This window comes from Sebastes umbrosus, chromosome 24, assembly GCF_015220745.1.
Source record: "Sebastes umbrosus isolate fSebUmb1 chromosome 24, fSebUmb1.pri, whole genome shotgun sequence".
Taxonomy (NCBI): domain Eukaryota; kingdom Metazoa; phylum Chordata; class Actinopteri; order Perciformes; family Sebastidae; genus Sebastes; species Sebastes umbrosus.
Window position 1 is genome coordinate 4314852 of NC_051292.1, and position 22869 is coordinate 4337720.

At 41.1% G+C, this 22869-nt stretch overlaps 1 protein-coding gene and 1 long non-coding RNA gene across 3 annotated transcripts in view; both read right to left on the reverse strand.

Moving 5' to 3' along the window:
- The window catches only part of LOC119483589, a 54101-nt gene that overhangs the window by 22774 nt on the left and 8458 nt on the right, over positions 1-22869 (reverse strand). Inside the window, exons 2-3 of one of the 2 annotated variants that reach the window (XR_005205744.1) lie at positions 19742-19867; positions 16726-17653 (exon numbers count right to left, since the gene is read on the reverse strand). This is a non-coding gene — a long non-coding RNA (uncharacterized LOC119483589). Of the gene's footprint in view, positions 1-16725; positions 17654-19741; positions 19868-22869 lie in introns of those variants that run through there. The other variant, XR_005205745.1, reaches the window with a different exon arrangement.
- On the reverse strand, positions 1295-15232 carry rnd3a (Rho family GTPase 3a). The gene is made up of 5 exons (XM_037761800.1): positions 14955-15232; positions 13392-13479; positions 4734-4843; positions 3035-3169; positions 1295-2856 (listed from the first exon to the last, which is right to left on the reverse strand). The coding sequence occupies exons 1-5, from the start codon at positions 15102-15104 to the stop codon at positions 2608-2610; spliced, it is 732 nt and encodes a 243-aa protein (XP_037617728.1). The 5' UTR covers positions 15105-15232; the 3' UTR covers positions 1295-2607.

Below are 22869 nucleotides of genomic sequence, written 5' to 3' on the forward strand. Positions count from 1 at the left end.
AATGAACAGAAAACACTTCACTTCAATTCCATTTGCATTTATTCTAAAGGGAAAATATATAATTCAATAAATATTGCGGCAAACAACATTGGCAAAGACATTTGAAGGTGACATCAACATTCAAGAAAACATGATAATGTACACGGGGAGGAGACGACAGATTAGAAAATCAAGATAAGCGTTGGACCACCGGGCTGCCAAATGTGACAGCGTTGGCATTTCAACAAGATAATCGGGAAGTTACATTAAAAGTGCATCAAATACCTTTGATATTTAAACAGCTCCTTAATTGCACTGTTAGGGGGGAAAAACACAAATGTACACCGTAAACAACACTGTTTCTCATTTTCAAATTAACACCATTTGTTGTTTGTATTATATTTTAAATACAAGTTCATGAGTGAAGGCCCGGTCACATCAGGAAGTGGAAATTGTGAATTACATTTCGAGGGAAACGCATTTTGTTGCGGATCACGTTCACAAAAAACACAGGACTTCCATATTCGAGACCGCTGTTCGTGTCCCGTGTGAAACTACAAGTAAATTATATTAAATAATATTTTTCAACTAAACCTAACCAAGTAGTTTTGTTGCGTTTTTGTTTTGTTTAAATTCCGTAGTCATTTTAAGCCTAACCGAGTTGTTTTGTTGCCTAAACATAACTAAGTTGTTTTGTTGCCTAAACCTAACCGAGTCGTTTTGTTGCCTAAACCTAACCGGGTCGTTTTGTTGCCTAAACCTAACCGAGTTGTTTTGTTGCCTAAACATAACTAAGTTGTTTTGTTGCCTAAACCTAACCGAGTCGTTTTGTTGCCTAAAACTAACCAAGTCGTTTTGTTGCCTAAACCTAACCGACTAGTTTTGTTGCCTAACCCTAACCAAGTAGTTTTGTTGCCTAAAACTAACCAAGTCGTTTGTTGCCTAAACCTAACCGAGTAGTTTTGTTGCCTAAACCTAACCAAGTAGTTTTGTTGCCTAAACCTAACCGAGTAGTTTTGTTGCCTAAACCTAACCAAGTCGTTTTGTTGCCTAAACCTAACCAAGTCGTTTTGTTGCATTTTTGTTTTGTTTGAATTTTGTAGTTGTTTGAAGCAAAACCATGACGTTATTTTACTAAACCTAACCCAGTAGTTGGGTTGCTTTTTTGTTTTGTTTTGTTTCTACATGATTAAAACTGTGACCATAATCCGCGAGAAAATACGTTTCCCCTGAAACGTAATTGAAAATGCAGTTTAGTTGTATGGAGACGTTATTTTGTAGGAGACAGGGTTGTGTGTTACTCCACTAGAGCCGGGACCCATTCTCCAAACCAACGTCACGTTAGCAAGCTAAAATCATCTTGTTTATTGTCAACCAGCTAATTTTGTTATTGATTAATCTGCTGATTATTTTCTTCATTAGTCATTTAGTCTATAAAATGTTAGAAAGTAATGAAACCAGTTAATTGTCTGATCCCAGTAGTTGCTGGCGTGCGTGACCGGGCCTTTATGAGGATTTAACCAACAGCAGAGTCTGCACACTTGAAGGAAATGCAAAGCAGAGAGCTCCGATGTTTTCAGAGTCTGATAAACAAGCTTTAATTGTTGCTTACATTTCCACTCCCTCCCCGAAGTGCAGTGACTCACAGCTCCAACTGGCTGTCAGCCTGTCAGGACGCTTGTCGGCCCATTAAGGTTTTTAAAACGTGTTGCGCAAGTTATTTGTGTTTTGTTGTTTCAAAACAGTGTCACTAACTGAAGGGCCAAATTGTTTATCACATGGACTTGTTGGCCTGAAGGGTGACTACAGCTTTGAGTCATTCTACTTCCGAAATACAGAGGAGTCCATAAACCTGTCAGTTAACCACAGGTAATCTGTCATCAGAGCGTCTGCAGGTGTTGAAATAAACGGGCACAAAATGGCTGCTACAAACGTGCAGTTACGAACGCAAGAAATCGTTGAGGATCAGCAACTCAACAGGATGAAGCTAAAATAAAACAATGATGCAGTTACACACCAATGACTTCACATTATACCGACAACATATCAGAGACAGGGGACAAACAGCGTCAGGACCACGAACTTCCTCTTCCAATGTCCTCTGCGCTACAGTTACAGGAGCAGGGGGTGAGCGTGAATCAGTACGAGTTGGTGTTTAAACCCTCCGAGCAAAACCTCTTTGATCCAGCGTCTCTTTTTTTTTTCCTGCGTGCAGCAAACCCCCCCATCGCCGGCTTTGGCTCTCATTCAAAAGACCACATGTTCTTCCTTTATGAACGAGCGTCTCCTCATGACATCACTCCTCCTGCTCATTTCCTGTCGGCGTGGAAAGCCTCCACCGTATCCGCTCCGTCCTCCCGGAGGAAGCGGGTCACTTCCCCGAGCAGGTAGCTCGCTGACGGATAGCTTCCTCGTCTGGCGGGGCCACATGGATTGGGACGCTACTACGCATTGAGTCTCCACCGGTGCAGAGTATTCCAGTAACATGTACATGAATTGAAGCTTATAAAACCCCTCTCCGGACAAATAAGGGGTCTTTCGCATGCAGGAAAGAGCGTCGCCCCACAGCTTCCTGCTTGCACTGTGCTCTGTCCTCATCCTCAGTCTAATCCGCCGCAGTCTGATCAGTCACATGACCGAGCAACTTTTGGCTTTGTCCTTCCGGAGGTCCGAGGCCACGGCCGCCAGGTCGGGCCTGCCGGGCATGTGTGAAATCCTCTTGTTGCCGCGGGTGGCCTTGCTGCGCTTGACGTTCTTGTTGTTCTTGTTGATGCACGCCAGCGTGGCCACGTGGAAAATGTCTCTGACGCTGTTCTCCGACTGCTGGGCCGAGCACTCGATGTAGGGCGCCGAGATCTGCTTGGCCATGCTGGAACCCTGAGGAGGGAGAGGTCAAACACGGTCAGCGCCGGAAGGAAAGGGCTCGCAGGTCAGGTCATTTTTTAAGCACAATGCCAACAGGATTTTCTCTCTTAATTAAGCCCAATAAGCGATTATTCATGAATGAATCCAGTCACAAAATATGTGTCATTTACAACACTTTTAGTGTGCATACCTGGTCATAGGAGACGGGTGTCTGTCTGTGGTTGGACAGCTCCACCAGCGTGCTCAGGTCGGTGCGCAGGTCAGACTTGCATCCGACCAACAGCATCTTAGTGTTGGGACAAAACTCCTGGATCTCCCCTTTCCACTGTGGAGAAAAACCAAAGAAAACCTTTTAATTCATTCAACAGGAGTGGGGAAAATGAGAAATTATCTACCACCATTTAACTGCAATAAAATGTTAAAATATGCATGATGGCCAGAACGACCTGACACATGAGTTCAACCCTCCCCCCCCCCATCCGTCACCCGTCCTTTAAGCACAAAGGTTAAAGCTGCCACTTCCTGCAGCCCCTCACGCTTTCAACCCTGAAAAGGAACTACAAATAATCCCCACGCTTCCTCCCTGACTAACAATACACGCTCTGTGATCGATGGTATTTCTCCAGGGGCTTTAATCTGAGGCTAATGTGCCTCAGGGCTGACGGGTTGGCCGGACGGCCGGCTGGTCAGGGGATCAAGATCAACATCCAAAGAGGAAGTTGTTGTACACCTCGTCTGTCACTTTCTGTCTGCACAAACACCACTTGACTACGAGCCAATGAGACCAATGCTAATTCTGATCACGCGCATTGTCTGGAACATGACCAGTGGCTGACACAATGTTAAAGGGATAGTTTGGGTGTTTTGAAGTGTGAGGTACTTCTCCATAGTCAGTGTATTACCCCCAGTTTGGAGAAACGTATTTTAAATACCTAAAAAAAAATCAGTTTACGCTATATTTAGAATATTTTTGCTGGTTTATCTTGCCATGAGACAGCTGTTCAGTCTATGTTTCCAACTGGGAATTGAAGCCGTTATCTATCCGCCAAAGCAACAAGACTCCTACTGGCTTTGGCACGAGCATAGATGGATAAAACGGCTTCAGTTCCTCGTTAGAAAAGGCTATCTAGTGGCAAGGTAAAGCTGTGAAAATACTCTAAATATAGAGTACACTTAAACTGATATTGATTCTCTTAGGTGTCTGAAATAGGTTTTGCTGCTGGCCCCGTCCACAGCAGTACATTGCTTTGCTCCCGTGCTGGTACTCCTGTCTGTTTCTCCAAACCGGGGTCGTCATCTACTGAAGGTAATACCCTGATTATGGATAAATACATCATACAACTCCACTTCAAAACACCCAAACTATCCCTTTAAGGAAACACAGTAAACTTAAGTCATGAAAACAGGAAGTTCCTTACAAAAGAAGAGCACTACCAGGTGCTTATTACTGTCCAAAAACAATGCTTTTACATATTTTAGCAAAGTCAGATGACTGCTGCTGCTGCATGTCCTGCTTCATGTTCAGTGCACACATGTGGGAGTCAGCCAGTGCGACCACAGTCATCAGACGTTTAACCCCCGGGCAGCTCCATGTGAGTAACTGGCGACGACACCTCAGTTTAAACGTCGGTCAGTAGGAGCGTTTACTTCCTTCTACCAGCCGCTCCGGGGATTTAACACACACTACGGCTTTACATCCTCACATCACAAGATCTGACGCGACCGAGAAAAACCTCTTGACTGCAGACTTGGCCTTTGTCAGCGGATCAAACTAAATCAAAGACTTTACAGTGGAGCAGTGATTAGAGTCTAAAAGCTAAAAGACTTCAGACTGAGCCTATCAAAAGGCTCGATGATCGCCTCTTGAATGAATGTGAAGAGTTACAAACCTTCTTCATGACGCTGTCGAGGGTTTCAGGGCGGCTGATGTCGAAGCAGATGAGGACGGCGTCAGAGTCGGGGTAGGAGAGAGGCCTCACGTTGTCGTAGTACGGAGATCCTGAAACAGGAAAACAAGAGGCTCATGACAAATGTACATACAGGTTTCACACCAAGCACGGCTTTTCATCCAAAAAATGTGCACGGATATTTATAAAAACTGATTTTGTGGGTTCTTATGAAAGCTTGCACATGGATTTTTCATATTCCTGCTTTGCACGTTTGCATTGCCCTGTTGAGAAACGTTTTTTTACCCAAGTGCATACACCAGAAAATTGCACAACTTGTGCCACAAGGATTAGCACAGGTTTCCCGAATTCAAGACTGTGACGGTAGAAGGGACTTTTTTTCCCAGAGAGGCCTAAAATTCCTCCCTGAAAAAAGGAAATACCAGCAACTAAAACTCTACAGAAAAACCACAAACACATTTCTTGAAAGCATGAAAGCGGCCAAATCACTTTCAACTCTAAAGCATTTCTGACAGTTATTCTCATATGGTATGATTGCAGCTCAGCCATAATCCCTAGCAACTAGGCGAGGAAAAACAAATAATGCCGCATCAGTCGAAAAAATGTGCTGACTACGACGTGATCACTTGTTGAAGAAATCCTCTCCGGAGAAACGGAGAACTTCAGAGCGGGAAATGACTGCCATACTCCAGATTGAAACCATGTGTGAGGGAGACGCCCATCTCTCTCCGGCAGACTGAAACATCTCCGGAGAGGAAGGGAGGGGAGGGGTAAGGAGGGAGAGGAGGGTGGCGTAATGTCAAGGTGAGTCAAGATCACATGACGAGCTCGAGCTGACCACACACAACCGGCTGCCAAGAATCTGGAGAATTTTGCTTTTGGTAAATGAAGGTTCCCCTGGGAGGTCTTTTCCAAACACTGCCGTGGAGAAAAGCCAGGAATGTGCCGCCGTCACGTGCACACACACACACACACACACACACACACACACTCTCAGGGATCTAGTTTTCCTAATCTAAACAGTCTGGATGGGAGACGACACCGTTTATACAATCTGCGCTTCCTTCCAGGCCCGGGCCTCGCACAACAAAGCATGACGATAGCTGATGTGTGCACAATAAACGCAGCGCTGCTGCATACAGAAATCTGAACCGTATCTGTGTCCACAATCGTACATTCCCAGAGTTTGAGCCGGTGGGGGGGAGGAGGTCAAACGGGCCGGTTAGATCACTGCTACATCCAACGGGGACAATAAACAATACTGTGAAAACTGTAGGTCGAAACCCAACAGAGTGCAACAAAGTCACATTTAAATAGGGCTGGGACGATACACCTATCTCCTGATTCAATACTATCACGGTACTTGGGTGTTTAGCGATTTTTAAGTATGGTGTTTTACGGTGTTTTATGATGTTCTGCATGTGCAATCAATGCAATTATTATTGTGTTTTTGTCATCAATTATTACAATCATAACAAGCATTTGGGAGCAGGACTGATACAGACATAAAATGCACATGCATAGTGTCTCTATTTCATATTGTAAAACCTTTAAAAACATTTTCTTTTGTCCCCGGGACGACGGGACGCCATTAGTACGGTACATACGGTACCTGCGTTTCTGTAGAAAAACGAGTAGCGTCACGTCTTCAGAATTTTTTGCATCGACTTGGTGTGGAAGTATCGGTTCTCGTGACATCCCTAAAGCGAAGCTGGAGCGCTTTGTGTTCACGATATACAGGTTAAGCGAACTGCAACATGGACCTGAAGCGAACCGTACTCAAGACCAACTCCCGAGTTCGGTTCGTTTCAGAGGAGTCTGAGTTTTTTTGGCGCCCAAAAATGCTGAATCACCAAGTGTGAAAACACCCGATGCATTTTACTATTCCAAAAAACGCCAGGAACTACACCGAATAAATTATTCTGATGTCTTGATCTGAACACAATGTGTTTCAGATGAGAACAGGCTCGTTGTTTTCCCACTCCCTCCCCGAGGATCTGTTGGAAAGCCGCCTGATAGGTGACACCACCGAAACAAAAAGGCCCGACTCTGAGCCGCTATCATCGACACGACACGGGAAGAACAAGGCGAATAGGAATGTGGGATCCCCGCAAGAATTAATTTCCCATTTTTCACGGCTGTCTCACAATCAATCACGACCGCATTGCATTGTTTGAAGGTTTTCCTTTTTTTCTGTGTCAGCCTTGACTGCCTGGAACCAATCACTGGGAAAATAAGACCCTGCGACTGAAAGGGTAAGCTGTAGTTTCGGTTGACATTTTACAATGAATTGATTGGTTTGACCAATGAAGGGAAACACACATATCTGAGTTGCTGGGTGCAGTGTGTGTGTGTGGTTTCCATGCACCTCTGCACATATTCCTGTGAATTTAACTGGTGATTAAAGTATTTATAGCTGCTAATCCTCCGAGCACATCTCAGCAAACCAAACACAAACAGGAAACTTTACCGGAGGATCAAAATGTGTCTCTGTGCAGGTCTGCTAATGGTGTTCAGGAGACTTTTAATAGGAGACGTTTTCTCTCTTGTCTGCCGTTTACTGCATTGGGCTTGCGTCTGGGACTAAACTGAACGTTGAGGTCATCTTCCTGCCAACCGGAAAGATAAGAGGAAATCCCACCGCTAGCGCACACACACGCACACACACACGCACACACACACACACACACACACACACACACACACAAGACCTGGTGACCGTCATCTAATTAGCTCCTGTCATTGTTCTCCCACAGGATCTCTAAATCTGGAAGGAAGACACACGCCCTGTCCTCCCTGTCCGTCCTTTAAACACACACTGACACACACTCTACCGCCCTCTCGCCTTCTCTTAAACATATCTCCCCCTTGTGTCTTGCTCACAGCAAATGAATCCACAATGACAAGAGAGGATAGAATATACTGCAAGACAATACTTAACGTCCACTGTGGTCCTGAGGAAACACTTTCCATGACTAAGCAGGAAGAAAATGTAAAAATGTTCTTCCTTCCTGGTTTGTTAAAGAGGAACTATTATGCTTTTGGGGCTTTTTCCTTCAGTGTGTTAGATCGTTTTTTGTGCATGTAAAAGGTCTGCAAAGTTACAAAGCCCAAAGTAGGGATGCACCAATCCGACTGTTTCAGTCCTGATACCAATAGTGATACCTCGGCTTTGGGTATATACCGAATAAACCGTGTTTAGTTAATAAGCTGTATGCCTCACTGTGTGGAAGTGACCCTGATCATTCTTTCTCTCCAGTATTAGCATATAAACATATAACTGAATTCAAAATATCGGTCCTATTGTCACCGATACCCGATCCAGCTATTTGAGTCAGTATCGGCCCAATATCCAATCCGGTATCGGTGCATGTCTAGCCAAAGAGAGAAACACTGCTCCTGAACTCCCTGAAAAGCCTGGCTTGAAGTCCCGCCTTCTCTTCCGTAATGTAGTGATGTCACCAAGTAACATATTTGCATTACGGCTAGTCTGGCACGCCCTCAAACAAAGCTAATTAAAGCGGAGCTGGAGCTGAGTCCGAAGAGTTTGGTTCGGTTGACCAATCACAACAGAGCGGGCCAGCTGACCAATCAGAGCAGACTGGGCTTTTTTGGGGGGCGGAGCTCAAACAGAGCGTTTCAGACAGAGGGTGAAAAGAGGTGCTTCACCACAGCCAGTATGAGAAAAATAAAGCGTTTTTTGAACATTAAAGCACGTAAACATGTTCTAGTAGAAACCCCCAAAACAGGTATGCACCTGAAAATAATTATAATAATAGATCCTCTTTAATGTGCTTTTTTCAGGCTGATTTCCACAACAGCTGGGATGAAAGGCACCGCTTAATGCAGCATGAAACGAGTTGGAAAATGCTCTATTCATGTAATGTGACTCAATATTCAAATCCCCAGATGTTCCCTGACTTCCACCTAAATACAAAAGATTCTGGTATTTCCTGATGTTTTCCTGCCTGGAATACAGATCTGAAATATTCCATGATGTTTTAAGACATCCCCACTTTTCTGTTGCACAGCCGTCACATGAATGGCTTACAGACATGGAAATGTACTTTATCTCATGCAGACACACACACGGGCCTGAGGTAAGCCAGCTGCGACCGACAGACTGGAGGTATGGCCAACAGGTCTGCAGGCCTGCTGATTTACTGCATAGCTAACATAGCTGAGCAGAGCTGGGCTGAGGGGCTGGTGAGAGCATGTGTCTGAGCGGAGAGGCGTTAAGCCTTCGGGGACACCTGTGGAAACAACAAACGGACGACAGGAACGTCAACCCATCCCACACCGCTCGGCTTAAATATGCAACGTCTCACCAGCCAGACACATTCAACGTCAACAGAGAGGAAGGGCAATTTAAACTGAAGTAACCTGCATCAACATCAGCTGTAGTTGCTGTGGTTACCAAGATATCTGCTGCTGCAAACACATTGGTAAAGGTATCTAATAGAGTATTAGAGAGATGGAGAGAAAATGTTGCTAAACAGTAGTACTACTTTCAGGATGGTTCCGGGAGGATGGTGATACAAGTTTGTTTAGAGGTCACAGAGAGCCAAGAGTGCAAGGTGTTCAGTGTCAAGACCGGACGCGGTTTGTAATGTCAGGTGTAACATCACACAGAAAGTCCTTCAACGACATTAGCAGACAGGAAGCCTATTAATCTCTCCCAGGATCCCACTGTCCTTAAGTTCATGCACTGTATCGCCATCGCCCCCGCCTCCGCCTCCGCCACCGCCACCGCCACCGCCACCGCCACCGTTTGCTCAAGGCTCTCTCTCTGCAAATTCCAGCGTGATTCGATTTCTCCCTGGAAACGAGGTAGCTCTTTAGTGAACTTCTCTTTCACTCCGCTATAAGGATCCGGGCCTGCTGGGTACAATGGGGGTCTTTGTGGAGAAGGAAGTAGAAACCTTCAGTCTGAGGAATGCCAGACATGCGGCTCCAATTCGCTGAGCCTAGAAATGTGATCCAACGCAACAATGGCCGCCGACACAAGAATGGAGGTGGGGGGCACAGCGGAGCGGCGGAGGAGCTTACCGAGCGCATGGAAAAGTCTCATAGTTCAGCTGTCTGGCGTTACAGGAGAACACATGCAACATGTTCTAGAAATGATAATCTGGGGCTTCTCTATCATTATGTTCCTTTAATAAACTTCCTGTTTGCAAAGTGGGTCATCTTTAATGTGCAAAGTCGGCAGCTGTTCAAATCAACACTAGAGATAAAACAACAAGAACTTTCCCTCAAGGTTCCCCGGGATAAATATTATCAAATGAGATCCGTGGGGTCTAACACGGGGGTCTCTAGGGGAGTCCTTGATGTGAGAGTTCCTGTGTTGTTTCTCCTGATAAGATTTTTATTGAGGCTTTTATTTGTCCTAGCTTTGGGAGATTGCCCAAGAAAGTTGGAACAAACACCTCACGCTGATTTGTGAAGTACTAAGCTGGTTCATACCGTCCAAACATAAGCACATTGTGAATATTTCACCAGTGCAAAGGTGTCCAATCTGATTAAACCAATTCTGGGATTAACGTCGAAAAGAACAGCAATTTTAAAGCTGCTATAATCAATATTTTAATATAAACAATGGGTCAGGTGACTGTAATGATGATGATAAACCCACCAAATAGCAGACAGACACAGTTAGCAACTAGCTGGTGAATACGATGGAGCATTTAACAGCTAAAAAAAGGAGATGGTGGAGACCAAACCAGAGCTAAAAGGAGTGAATACTGGATTTATATTTATTCTGTGGCCAGAAACATAACCCTAAATGAATGCTACTGTTGCCCCGTATCTGCTCTGGATGTGTAAATAAGCAGCTGTTTTCTAACATGTTAGCCATATGTACGTCAGTGTTGTGTTTACAGCTTGTTGTGCTGCAAAAAAAACCCATTTATGCAGGTTTAAGAATCAATAAATCGTAAAAAAAAGTCCCTTTTATAGCCTACGTCATGATTAGACTACATCATGGTGTTAGCTGGAGGCAAAACAAAGGAAAGACTGGAGGCAGTTGCATACATTTGAGATGACAAACTGTGATTCGAGGCTCTAGTGAGCTACGATATCAATATTGTAAGACCGTCTTTAACACTAACACTCACCGAGAGTGAGTGACTTATTCAGTAAAACTTTCCTTCATAAGAAAACAAGCCAACAAAACTTGCTAAGCAGCGTTAGCTAATGTGTTGAGAGAATGATTCTGCCTCCACCTACGCTCTGGGTGTTTGTTTACTAACAGAAAAGAGGTCTATATGATTGTAAATTAAATATCTTTGAGTCGGAAAAGCAATTATAAGACATCACCTAGGGCTCTTTTTTTCCTCTATTTTCTGACGTTTTAATAAGGAAATCATTCGTAGCTGCAGCCCTGCTTGTGATTACCTCCTTTAGAGGTTGTGAGATGGATTTTTGCTCATTTCAACTGGATTGACAAGAGGCCTCGGGCGCACAGCCGCCGAGCCACGGGGGTTGTTCTGTTTACCTTCCTCCTGTTTACCGCTCCACACCAAACACCTTTTTCTGCAGCTCATTTAAACACACAGGCAGACAGCATAAACCGCTTCCTCTGCTGCTGAAAGACGTGCGAAGGCATCAAAGGCTGCGCCCAGGCCTCGTCGGGCCCCACCCTGAGGCCCAGGAAGCAAAGACAAGCACGGGTGTGAGAGGGGGATGGTGGGGGGACAAATGGAAAGCAAAGGCATTTACCTTTAATGACCTTAATTAGTGCCACAACCCTCCCTTTTCAAACACCAACCATCTCATTAAGCCGCTCATCACTGCAGAACAAAGACAGTGGGTAGGTGTGTTTATGAAGGAGAGGGGGTTGGCGGTGTTTGTCTTCTGTCTTTGTCCCGGTGCATGCTGGGGTCAAACACAGCACACCTCAGGAGATAAGGGATCGATCGGAATGGCCGATGGGCGTCTCTACAAAGGGACCAGTCAAGCCGAAAGCCGTATCAATCAGTCGCTGGGTGCATGCTGGGTGGGGGAGTCTGGCTGCATGTCCACTGATCTAATAGGAACGGCGCTCCCCCCCCCTCTTCGCCACCCCATCCCTCGCTGTTTTATGAGGCAGAGAGAAAAAGAAAAATGGCTCCAGGCGGTGGGCCAACACGGCGCAATAAAACAAAATTCTCACTCTGGCCCGACTTTCATTTCTTCGCCTTTTTCACTTCCACAGCACACACACGGCGTCGGAGGGTGAAAGAATGTGAAATTTGACCTCCTTGTTTTGTTCGCCTGAGCCTAGAAAATGAGCATTGCTTACTCTGAAGTGTAAAAACACAGCAACAACTTGCTTTTACTGCTCAGAAAAAATCTAATTCTGATCTTTTAAAGTTCGACAAAGCAACTTAAACATCGCTCAGGAATTCCAGGCCGAAGACCCGCAACAGCTGGCCCTCTGCTTGTCCCCGCCCCACCACACACACATGCTCACACACACACCATACGCTATTCACTGCCCGGGCATTGATGGATGGGAAGGTTTTGAGTTTGTTGACACACTCACACACGGGGGGGCGCGCAGCAGCTGGTTTGGACCCTGAACGCTAAAGTCCGACTAACAAGCGTTAAAGCTGTAGCCGGGGACACGTGTTGCACAACAAAACTTTCCCCGAAAACCGAAAGTGTGTTCTCCAGATGTGTCATTATGATTTCTTTCCCCGTTTCTGTTTTTCTCAGCTGGGAAAGAATCCAGCACTTTGATGCGTTTCTGTGTTAACGCTCGACTCTATTAAACGGTTCTATGTAGGTAAAAGGTTCCTAATCAGAGGGGAAACGTGTCTGGACTCAGGGGGAGGATTAACCCAGCTTTATTGATTAAAATGGGTCATTTCATTATTCAGAAATGCAAGCCTCTTTATATCACATGATTTTTTTAGGGAAATACCTCAGTGTCAGAGTTAATTCATGAAGATATGGCTCAATTTTAAAGCAGCAGTGGGTAGAAATGGAGCAAATATGATTAAAAAAAGGTTATTTTTGTAAAACGGTCACTATATCCTGACAGTAATCTGAATAAAATCATGTTCCACTGTGTCCTCCCGGAGGAAAACAACCAATCAGAGTCTCTGAGCAGCTGTCAATCACTCACAAACTCCAATCAAGAGGTCAAACTGGGCAGCGTTGATCAAACATTAATCAATATTCTGTTACTGTAATGCCTATTTCTCGCTTAAAATGTTTCCAGAAACATCTTGTGGTGTACTGTTTAGCTGCAAAATGAGGAAACCCCGCAGCCAAGTTGACATCAGTTGAGGAAATACCAAGCACCGCCCACCAGCCAGAGCACAGCCAATAGGAACGCTCTCTCTGAAATGACCTCTGATAGGTCAAAGTCTCCCGTCGCGGGCTGAAAACAGAGCCATGAGGAGGTGCAGAAGTCTAGTTTTCTCTCAGAGCACTTGAATTACAATATGCTGAAAGGTTATTATGGAAAATTATACTGCCTACTGCAGCTTTAACTCTATCTGATCATCCTTAACCAGCAGGAGAGCATGTCCACAGGGGTCACTTGTGTAAGTGACCTGCATGTTTGGACATATCTGGACATATTTCACCACAACAGATTTACACCCAACACGAAGCGCACAGCACAAGAGAAGAGGTGACGGGGCGTATAATTACCTGAGGTGTCCCACAAACTGAGCTCGATCCTCTGCGTGTCGATTTCAAAACTGGCTGTGTAGTTCTCGAACACAGTGGGGACGTAGCTCTGCAGGGAAATATGAATAAAAGAAGTGTGAAAAATGAGCAAAATGAGGCTTGTAAACAGAGAAATCACACATTATTACCTTTAACTAGTGCAAATACAAGTAGACTTTGGTGAAAAATTACCAAAATGAGGCTTATAAACAGAGAAATCACACATTATTACCTTTAACTAGTGCCAATACAAGTAAACTTTGATGAAAAATTACCAATATGAGGCTTATAAACACATGCTTACCTTTAAATTACAATAATGCACACTTGCTAATGTATATAGTGGGTTATTCTATGTTAATAATTTAGATTTTTTTATGCTATTTGTAGTAGTCAGGTATATTATATAGTGTATTCCAATATTCTTTGTATTTGGATATATTGGTACATTTTATGTACTGTTCCTGTGCATTGCTTGGATAACCTGCTGCTGTAACACAATAATTTCTCAATAAAGTACATCTATCTATCTATCTATCTATAACTAGTGACAATACAAGTAAACTTTCATGAATAATGACCATGAATAAGGCTTATAAAACAGAAGACTAACACATCATTACCTTTAAATTGGAATAATGCACACTAGCTAATGTATATAGTGGGTTATTCTATGTTTATATATATATATATATTTTTTTAATGCTATTTGTAGTAGTTTTTAGTGTATTCCAATATTCTTTATATATTGTATTCTTTAGATATATTTCTGTAGTGTTGACATGTACATTTTATGTACTGTTGCATTGCTTATAACACAATCATTTCCAAATAAAGTACATCTATCTATCTATCTATCAATAACTAGTGTCAATACAAGTAAACTTTGATGAAAAATTACCAAAATGAGGCTTATAAACACATTATTACCTTTCAATTACAATAATGCACACTTGCTAATGTAGTAGTCAGGTATATTTATAGTGTATTCAAATAATCTTTATATTCTTTGGACATATTTCTATTTGGATAACCTGCTGCTGTAACACAATCATTTCTACCTATCTACCTATCTAGCTATCAATAGCTAGTGCCTATACAAGTAAACTTTAATGAAAAATGAAAAAAAAATGAGGCTTATAAACACATTATTACCTTTAAATTACAATAAAATTGCCAATACTCATGCATACTCATACTACTACAGCACTGTTACCATTATTACCTGCATGTACAGCTGCAACACATACTAATGCATATAGATGCATCCTATATAACACATACTAATGCATATAGATGCATCCTATATAACACATACTAATGCATATAGATGCATCCTATATAACACATACTAATGCATATAGATGCATCCTATATAACACATACTAATGCATATAGATGCATCATATACAACACATACTAATGCATATAGATGCATCCTATATAACACATACTAATGCATATAGATGCATCCTATATAACACTAGATGCATGTCCTTCATGACTAGTAGAGCACCAGCCCATCCCTCCCATCATGAGACTCACCTCTGGGAAGCAGTCCTTGGCGAACACGTGAAGCAGAGCTGTCTTCCCACACTGGCTGTCTCCCACCACCACTATCTTACACTTCACACTCTGACTGGGATCCATGCTGGACTTCAGAGATAGTTTCTGACTGCAGCGTCTCTCCTTCATTGATTTTCAGTCGCAAATGAAACGTTAAAGGTCCACAATTCCTGTTTTGTGTTGATGTAAAGGCTGCAGACTGTGTCTCTCCCAGCGTGCTCTGCCTGCTCCTCTGGTGTCTCCTCCTGCTCTGAGCCGGTGAAAAGGGGGCGGCTGTTTTATACCGTCGCATGAGCCAATCACAGCAGGCTCCGCCCCTCTACGTCACAGCTGCGTCACAGGAGCCTGCAACCTGCAACCACCAACATGGCGCCCCCGTTTGGACTAGACTGACTCATACATGAAAAACATAAGACTATATTAACAATATATATATATATATATATATATATATATATATATATATATATATATATATAAGAATATATTAACATTATCATATATTATATATATATATATATATATATATACATACATAAGAATATATTAACTTTATCATATATTATATATATATACATAAGAATATATTAACATTATAATATATTATATATATACATACATAAGAATATATTAACATTATTATATATTATATATATATACATAAGAATATATTAACATTATAATATATTATATATATATATATACAAGAATATATTAACTTTATAATATATTATATATATACATACATAAGAATATATTAACATTATCATATATTATATATATACATACATAAGAATATATTAACATTATTATATATTATATATATATATATACAAGAATATATTAACTTTATCATATATTATATATATATATATACATAAAAATATATTAACATTATTATATATTATATATATATACATAAGAATATATTAACATTATTATATAATATATATATATACATAATATATTAACATTATCATATATTATATATATATATATTATATATATATATACATAAGAATATATTAACATTATTATATATTATATATATATATACAAGAATATATTAACTTTATCATATATTATATATATATATGTATATATATATATACATACAAATATATTAACATTATTATATATTATATATATATACATAAGAATATATTAATATTATTATATTAGGAAGAGATTAAGACTACACTGACTCTTACATGAAATATATAAATATATATTAATATTATTATATTAGGAACACATCATGAAACTTGTTCTCATTTATTCTGGTCCTGTACATTTACATGTGAGTTGTGGAAAGATGTCAATAATTTTATACTTGTAAACATTTTCTCAGATTTTGCGCTGTACTATAGAAATATTATATTTGGTTGCTATGATTACAGTGACAAAGACAGTAATGAATGTTTTCTTATTAATTTAATTTTAATTCTCGCGAAGTTCCACATTTACAAGTGTAAATTTACCCAAAAAAAGCCTAATTTCTTTGTATTTATTACGCTTTATTTACGCTTGGCACACGGGAGAAGTTTCAGTTGGTTGCAATCTGCAACCTCACCGCTATATATGTCGCCAAATCCTACACACTGCACCTTTAATACACATTGTTTTTAAATGAGGCATCTTACCCCATCTTACGTACATACGCATAGCACAAAATAAGAATAAGAGTAAACAAAGAGTATAAAGTAGCCTTCAGGAAAATAATTATTACATAAATAAAACATAAATAAGACTTGCTTTCCTTTAAAATCACCTGTAATGCTACTGATAAATTTGAAGCACTCGTGTTGCACTACTTACAACAAAGAGGAATAATTTACTCTTTAATATATTCCCTACACCACACACTTTAAACAATATGCTGGAAGTGGCAGTTTTAATAAAAAATGTTTCTGCTGGGTCAGAGCACAATAAAGGACCCGTCAAGGCTCCTGTATCTCCAATTTTATCCCAAGGTGATGCAGCAACACTACTTCTTATCACCTTTCCTTAAATCACTCAATTCCTACAGAGAATGAGCCCTCAGGCTCCGTATTAGCTGAACATTACGAGCAGGTAGTGATCGAGTTACACACATATAGAGGTTTCTGTTTAGGAGCAATCAAATTTGGGAAACCAATAAACCCAGTGAACCCCAGTGCTGCTTATTTCTAGTGAGCGGCTTTCCCCTCATTATCTGTGAATAATGCACGTATACTTATTGAGGCATTCATCCAGAACCTTATGAGAAGGAAGAGGGGTAAAGTAGATTTCCCTACAGGCTTGATAATGCACCACATTTTCTATCTTTTTCCGAGTGTGAGCAGACACCCTTCTGGAAGCGAGGCCTCATCCCTCAGCCTTCAGGCTACTTCCGCCGTTAATTTTTTTTTTTACAAATAATGGGAAAACAGCAGCGTTGTGCATCATCTCGCCCCTCTGTGACAGAGTGATTGGACTCTCTGCGTGTTGCTGGCAGTGTTTTTTTTTTGTTTCAGTGAGACAGCTCCACCCTGCAGGCTGTGTGGTGGGAGTCCCGTCTGTTGTGTGGGAGCGCTGCCTCCAGGACGCAACGCTGCCAGGGATTTTACACACTATAGCTCTGCGTGTTTGGCTGCCGTCTCCGTACCATATGCATTTGACCTCATTCATATTCTGGCTGGATCAGAAGAGATTTTTACCTGCAAGGGTTGCAAAACAGTCTAAAAGGAAATACATGCTCCCTAGCTAATCCTTCCTCTGATCTTTATCATTTCTTTATGTCAACATAAATGCAGCTTGCTGAGATTGAAAGGGGCCATAGCAGAGGAGACAGTGAGCAAAACCACATTAGCTGAGGTGTTTACACACTGTGCCCCTGTGCCCTTCTCATTTTTTTTTTCCAGGCCGACTGCCGGTGTGTGTGTGTGTGTGTGTGTGTGTATGTGTGCTGCATTCTGCTATAGCCTGCAGCGTTGCCAATCTCACTTGGGTGCAGCCACACATTTGGGCCAAAGTGAGACTGTGCAGAAACATCATCAAGGAAAATGTCTCCCGTTTATATGTAAGATATCATCAATGTGTAACGCATTTAGGAGTTATTTTATGTGTTCCCTTAATCTGCCATGTCTAAGTGTACATCTCTGACTTCCTACCAATCCCAATATGCCTTGCAGCAAACCACAGAGGAGGGGTATAAACCAGAAGCCAACCTCCGGGTCTAAAAAGTGAAGCCAATGCTTAAGTGCCTTAAACTTGCATTCTTTCTAACAGCCAGCAGGGGGCGACTCCTCTGGTTGCATAAAAGAAGTCTGGTTGCATAGAAGTCTATGAGAAAATGAGCCTACTTCTCACTTGATTTATTACCTCAGTAAACATTGTAAACATGAGTTGATGGTCTCAATGGCTAGTCTTCTTCAATACATCATGATGTTCATTAAGTAAACTATGTTCCCATTTAGAGTCAAATAGACCATAAAGCAGGGGATGCTTTAGGGCGTGGCTATCTTGTGATTGACAGGTTACTACCAAGGCGATTTCCGGTCTGGGAGTTCTCCGTGTTTTCGTACTACAACTTGAACTCTTTCATAGTGTGTTTTCACCTCATGAAAGTTAACTGTAACATGTTGGTTGCCTAAAGCGTTCGGTTGTACTTAGCTCCACCCTCTCATGTCATTTATGGTTGCAAACAACCAAGATGTCAACGGCCAAAAACCGAGATGGCGGCGACCAAAAACCAAGATGGCAACAGTTAAAAACCAAGATGGTGACGGCCAAAATGCCGAACTCGTTGCTTCAAAACAGCAGTCCACAAACCAATGGGTGACGTCACAGTGACTACGTCCACTTTTTATATACAGTCTATGACATAAACTTGCCTGAGTATTTCAGATTAGAGGAAAGAGTCTGGTAAAGAAATGTCTTGTATTGCATTCTGGTCTATTGAGTCTTATGTGAATATAGAAATTCCCTTCCCTCTGCAACTACAGCATGTCTGATGCTGAAATAGATGACAAAATTGACCCAGATGAAGAAACACTGTGGTCAACATTAAAGTGGATCTTTATGTTAATGGAACTGGCAGACAAGTGCTGTTTCCCAAATACCGTACATGGTTCCCAGAATAGAAACGAGGGTACCACCTGTTTCATGGTCACGTGGTGCTGTCAACATCTTGTACATCCTGTAAATTTCCATGAGGTATGCAAACACCAACTAGTGGATATTTGTAAGCACCACAACAGTCTTGTTGTGGAGATAATGGGAGTTAACAGGACGTGCAGGTTAGCACCAGCTGGGGTTTTCAGAGATGATCTTGAGGTATCCTTGACTGAGACGTCAATAAGCTCAAATACCGCACCTCTCCTTTGGGAGCTCACTGCCCGTCACAATAGAATAATGCAGAGATGCCCTTGGAAAGTGAGGGATTCAGTAGCTCTGTGGATGTAACTGTATAAATGTGATGCAGACAAATAGAATGAGTCCTTGACTGGATGATTTTGGATGTTCAGACGCTAATTTATAATAACAAAATAATGGTATACTGTGCATTTTAATGAATCCACTATAATTAATCAAATTCAAAGCGTACAAACTGGATGAGATGAATACTGGATGACCTTGGTGTGTATTCCCGTAACGCTTTATTGCACAACTAGGTCAGCATTCATTTACCTTGCAGTATTTTTTTTAAAGCGATCCCATGTGTTGGCAGGTTAAATGTTGGAAAAAAGTCTGCTACAGATATTTTTAAAGCTATAAATAATTTGAATCATTCATACTGAGCGTACCTCGAAGCAGCAACGCTGGAGTTTCCAATGATGAACTCACGTCTGTGTGTGTTTTCTATGGCGAGCATCCATTGACATCAGCACAGGTCAGGTCTGGGTCACGCACCGGTGTATGGAAGACGGAACCTGCCAAAATAAAAAATAAATGAATAAATATGTCATTAAATGAAGCAAATATAATATTTCAATCGATTAAACCATTTAATCATGATTAATCATAGTTTTTATCTGTTCAAAATGTACCTTAAAGGGAGATTTGTCAAGTATTTAATACTCTTATCAACATGGGAGTGGACAAATATGCTGCTTTATGCAAATGTATGTATATATTTATTATTGGAAATCAATTAACAACACAAAACAATTACAAATATTGTCCAGAAACCCTCACAGGTACTGCATTTAGCAACATGGTTGGTACCAATTCCTTAGGTTTTCTAGTTTCATATGATACCAATATCTTCACTCCCGATTTAAAACTGAGCCCGCTACAACCTCTGAAAAATCGATTGCATTAATGCGTTAAAGAAATTAGTGGCGTTAAAACAAATTAGCGTTAACACGTTATTATATTAAAAATAATAGTAGCCATTATTTAATTGATAAAATGTTATGTCAATAAAAATAAATACATAAATAAATAAATAAATAAAAGGGAAAGTTAAACAGCAGAGTAAATAAATAAAGGAAGTAATACAAAGATAAATAAATAAAAAAGCTAATTAAAACAGAATTTCACATTTTATCAGTTAATTAATGGCTACAATTATTTTTAATATTCTTTTTGCTACATTATTTATTTATTTTTGGTTTTGGCAGGTTTTGTCCTCCATACTGGTGCACATAATTCTTCCCGTGTGTAAACGCTTCTTGGAGAACCGAATGATTTGTCTTGTTGTTGCAATGATTTCCAGAAATGTGAAGCAATCACAGTTACGGTAACCATTTGAAATAAAAAAAAACAATCAGTTTCTCCAAACAGGTCACAAGATGATTAAGAATGAGTAACAAATAATAAAGTGGATGTGAAGTGTTTTTTAGCCAGCGGGCCGGCAGCGCTGGAGGTGTGCGAGGAGTCTAGGTCACTGGGCCGCTCTGCCTCGGCCCCTGACAGCATGCTGCCCCACAGTTATCTCTGTCCACGCGCATTCAATCAGCGGAGCGCTGACATTTACTGCCGGGGCAAACGCAGCACACATTCAGAGGGATTTCCTCGACGGTTAGTCACCGCGGCTGGGAAATTAAGGGCAGATTCAAGATAGTTCAGGGAGAAATAGTGACTCCTTTGTTCTTTACTCAATAACAAGTGCAGGGATGAATTGTAGTCGCTACGGCTTTTGTGTTAAAGGCTTGAATATCATCTCCTCTGTAAAATAAATTACATTTGGTTAAATGTCAGAGAGTAGTTTGACCTCTCAGTATTCAGGTTAACTGCTCTCAGCTCTCAGCCTTGATGTTCGTCTGACAGCAGCAGGGGGCCGCCGTCTCTTTAAAGTACTCTGGTTTCAGAACAAGAGGAGATGTTATTTCACACCAGCTGAGCCAGTGACTGACCCTTAATGTCTTTATATCATACTGGATGTGTGTGAGTGTGTTCCTGCAATTTGCATGGAGAATAAAATGCTCAAAGCAATGACATCACTGCAATTTCACCATGGTGACATCGTTAAAGGTGCTATTGATAACATTCAGCAACTAGATGTCGCATTCTCCCTCCAGCGTTCCATTTACTTCACCACAAGTCATTGCCAGGCACTTAGCGTCAATCTGTCTTTTTCACACTAACTGGCAACACAGAGATACCACTTGATACTAACGTCGTTCTACCATTGTCTCACAAGCCTTGTTAGAAGTTAGATATCTTTCACAGAGATAAACAAAACATTCATTTTGGACCCGCCAACATTTTTAAAATGATAATATTTTTAACGTTTTAACGGCACAAATTTCTTCAACACATTGATGCAATCGATCTTTCAGAGGTTGTAGCACGCTCAGTTTTAAAGCTAGAGTGAAGATACTGGTATCATATGACACTAAAAAAACCTAATGAGTCCATCGGTTCCAACTATCACATACTAACTTATCGGAAAGGAGGCTAAATAACGCTCCACATTTGCGCTAAATTTGAGCAAGGAAAAACTGACATGGTCATTTTCAAAGTGGTCCCTTGACCTCTGACCTTCAGATATGTGAATGTAAATGGGTTCTTTGAGTTCCCACGAGTCTCCCCTTTACAGACATGCCCACTTTATGATAATCACATGCAGTTTGGGGCAAGTCATAGTCAAGTCAGCACACTGACACACTGACAGCTGTTGTTGCCTGTTGGGCTGCAGTTTGTTATGATTTGAACATATGTTTTATGTTAAATGCAGTACCTGTGAGGGTTTCTGGACAATATCTGTCATTGTTTTGTGTTGTTAATTGATTTCTAATAATAAAAATATACACATATTTGCATAAAACAACATATTTACCCACTCCCATGTTGATAAGAGTATTAAATACTTGACAAATCTCCCTTTAAGGTTCATTTTGAACAGATATGTTAACTACTGTTTTTGGTTTTGGGAAGGTTAAGATAAGAGTGCACACTTCGACATGTGAAGAAATCCAAAGCTGGACTGGTCTGCTGTGCTACTACTGGTTGCTAAACTATGACTACACTGTTCTGTGGTGGTGGGGTATTAACAAACAATCAGTTGCAGCTACTATAACTTCCCCTTAGGGATTCTTTTTAAATAACATCACTGAACTTTCCAAAGTTTCACTATAAAACAAATCATAGTGGATCTATTTCTATATTTAGAACCATAGTGACGACGTATTGAGAAATCACTGTACTGACATCACTTTGTCCGTTGTGATGTATTTAGTTTTTTTGGATCTGGTATCTTATGAATTGTGGATTGGAACATCATGAACACAACTGGGAAGATTTCCAAAATTCCTTTTAGCATGAAAAATATCTTGAGAAATGTCTCTTCCTGTTTCCAGAAACCCTCTTAGTTCATCCTGTTCTTTCATTTTCTTTTTGGCTCAAGCTTTTGCGGAGTAAAAGAGAGGCATGCAAGAAATGAAATTAACATTAAAAACTGGTTTTACATATTAATAATTTGTTAATT

What these genes read in the sequence shown, in the direction of transcription:
- rnd3a (XM_037761800.1), bottom strand. Translation starts at nt 15,104, where the DNA reads ATGAAGGAGAGACGCTGCAGTCAGAAACTATCTCTGAAGTCCAGCATG. An exon ending in CCAAGGACTGCTTCCCAGAG is followed by an intron (nt 13,480 to 14,954) that starts GTGAGTCTCATG and finishes ATTTCCCTGCAG; the next exon opens with AGCTACGTCCCCACTGTGTT. An exon ending in TCGACAGCGTCATGAAGAAG is followed by an intron (nt 3,170 to 4,733) that starts GTTTGTAACTCT and finishes TTTTCTCCACAG; the next exon opens with TGGAAAGGGGAGATCCAGGA.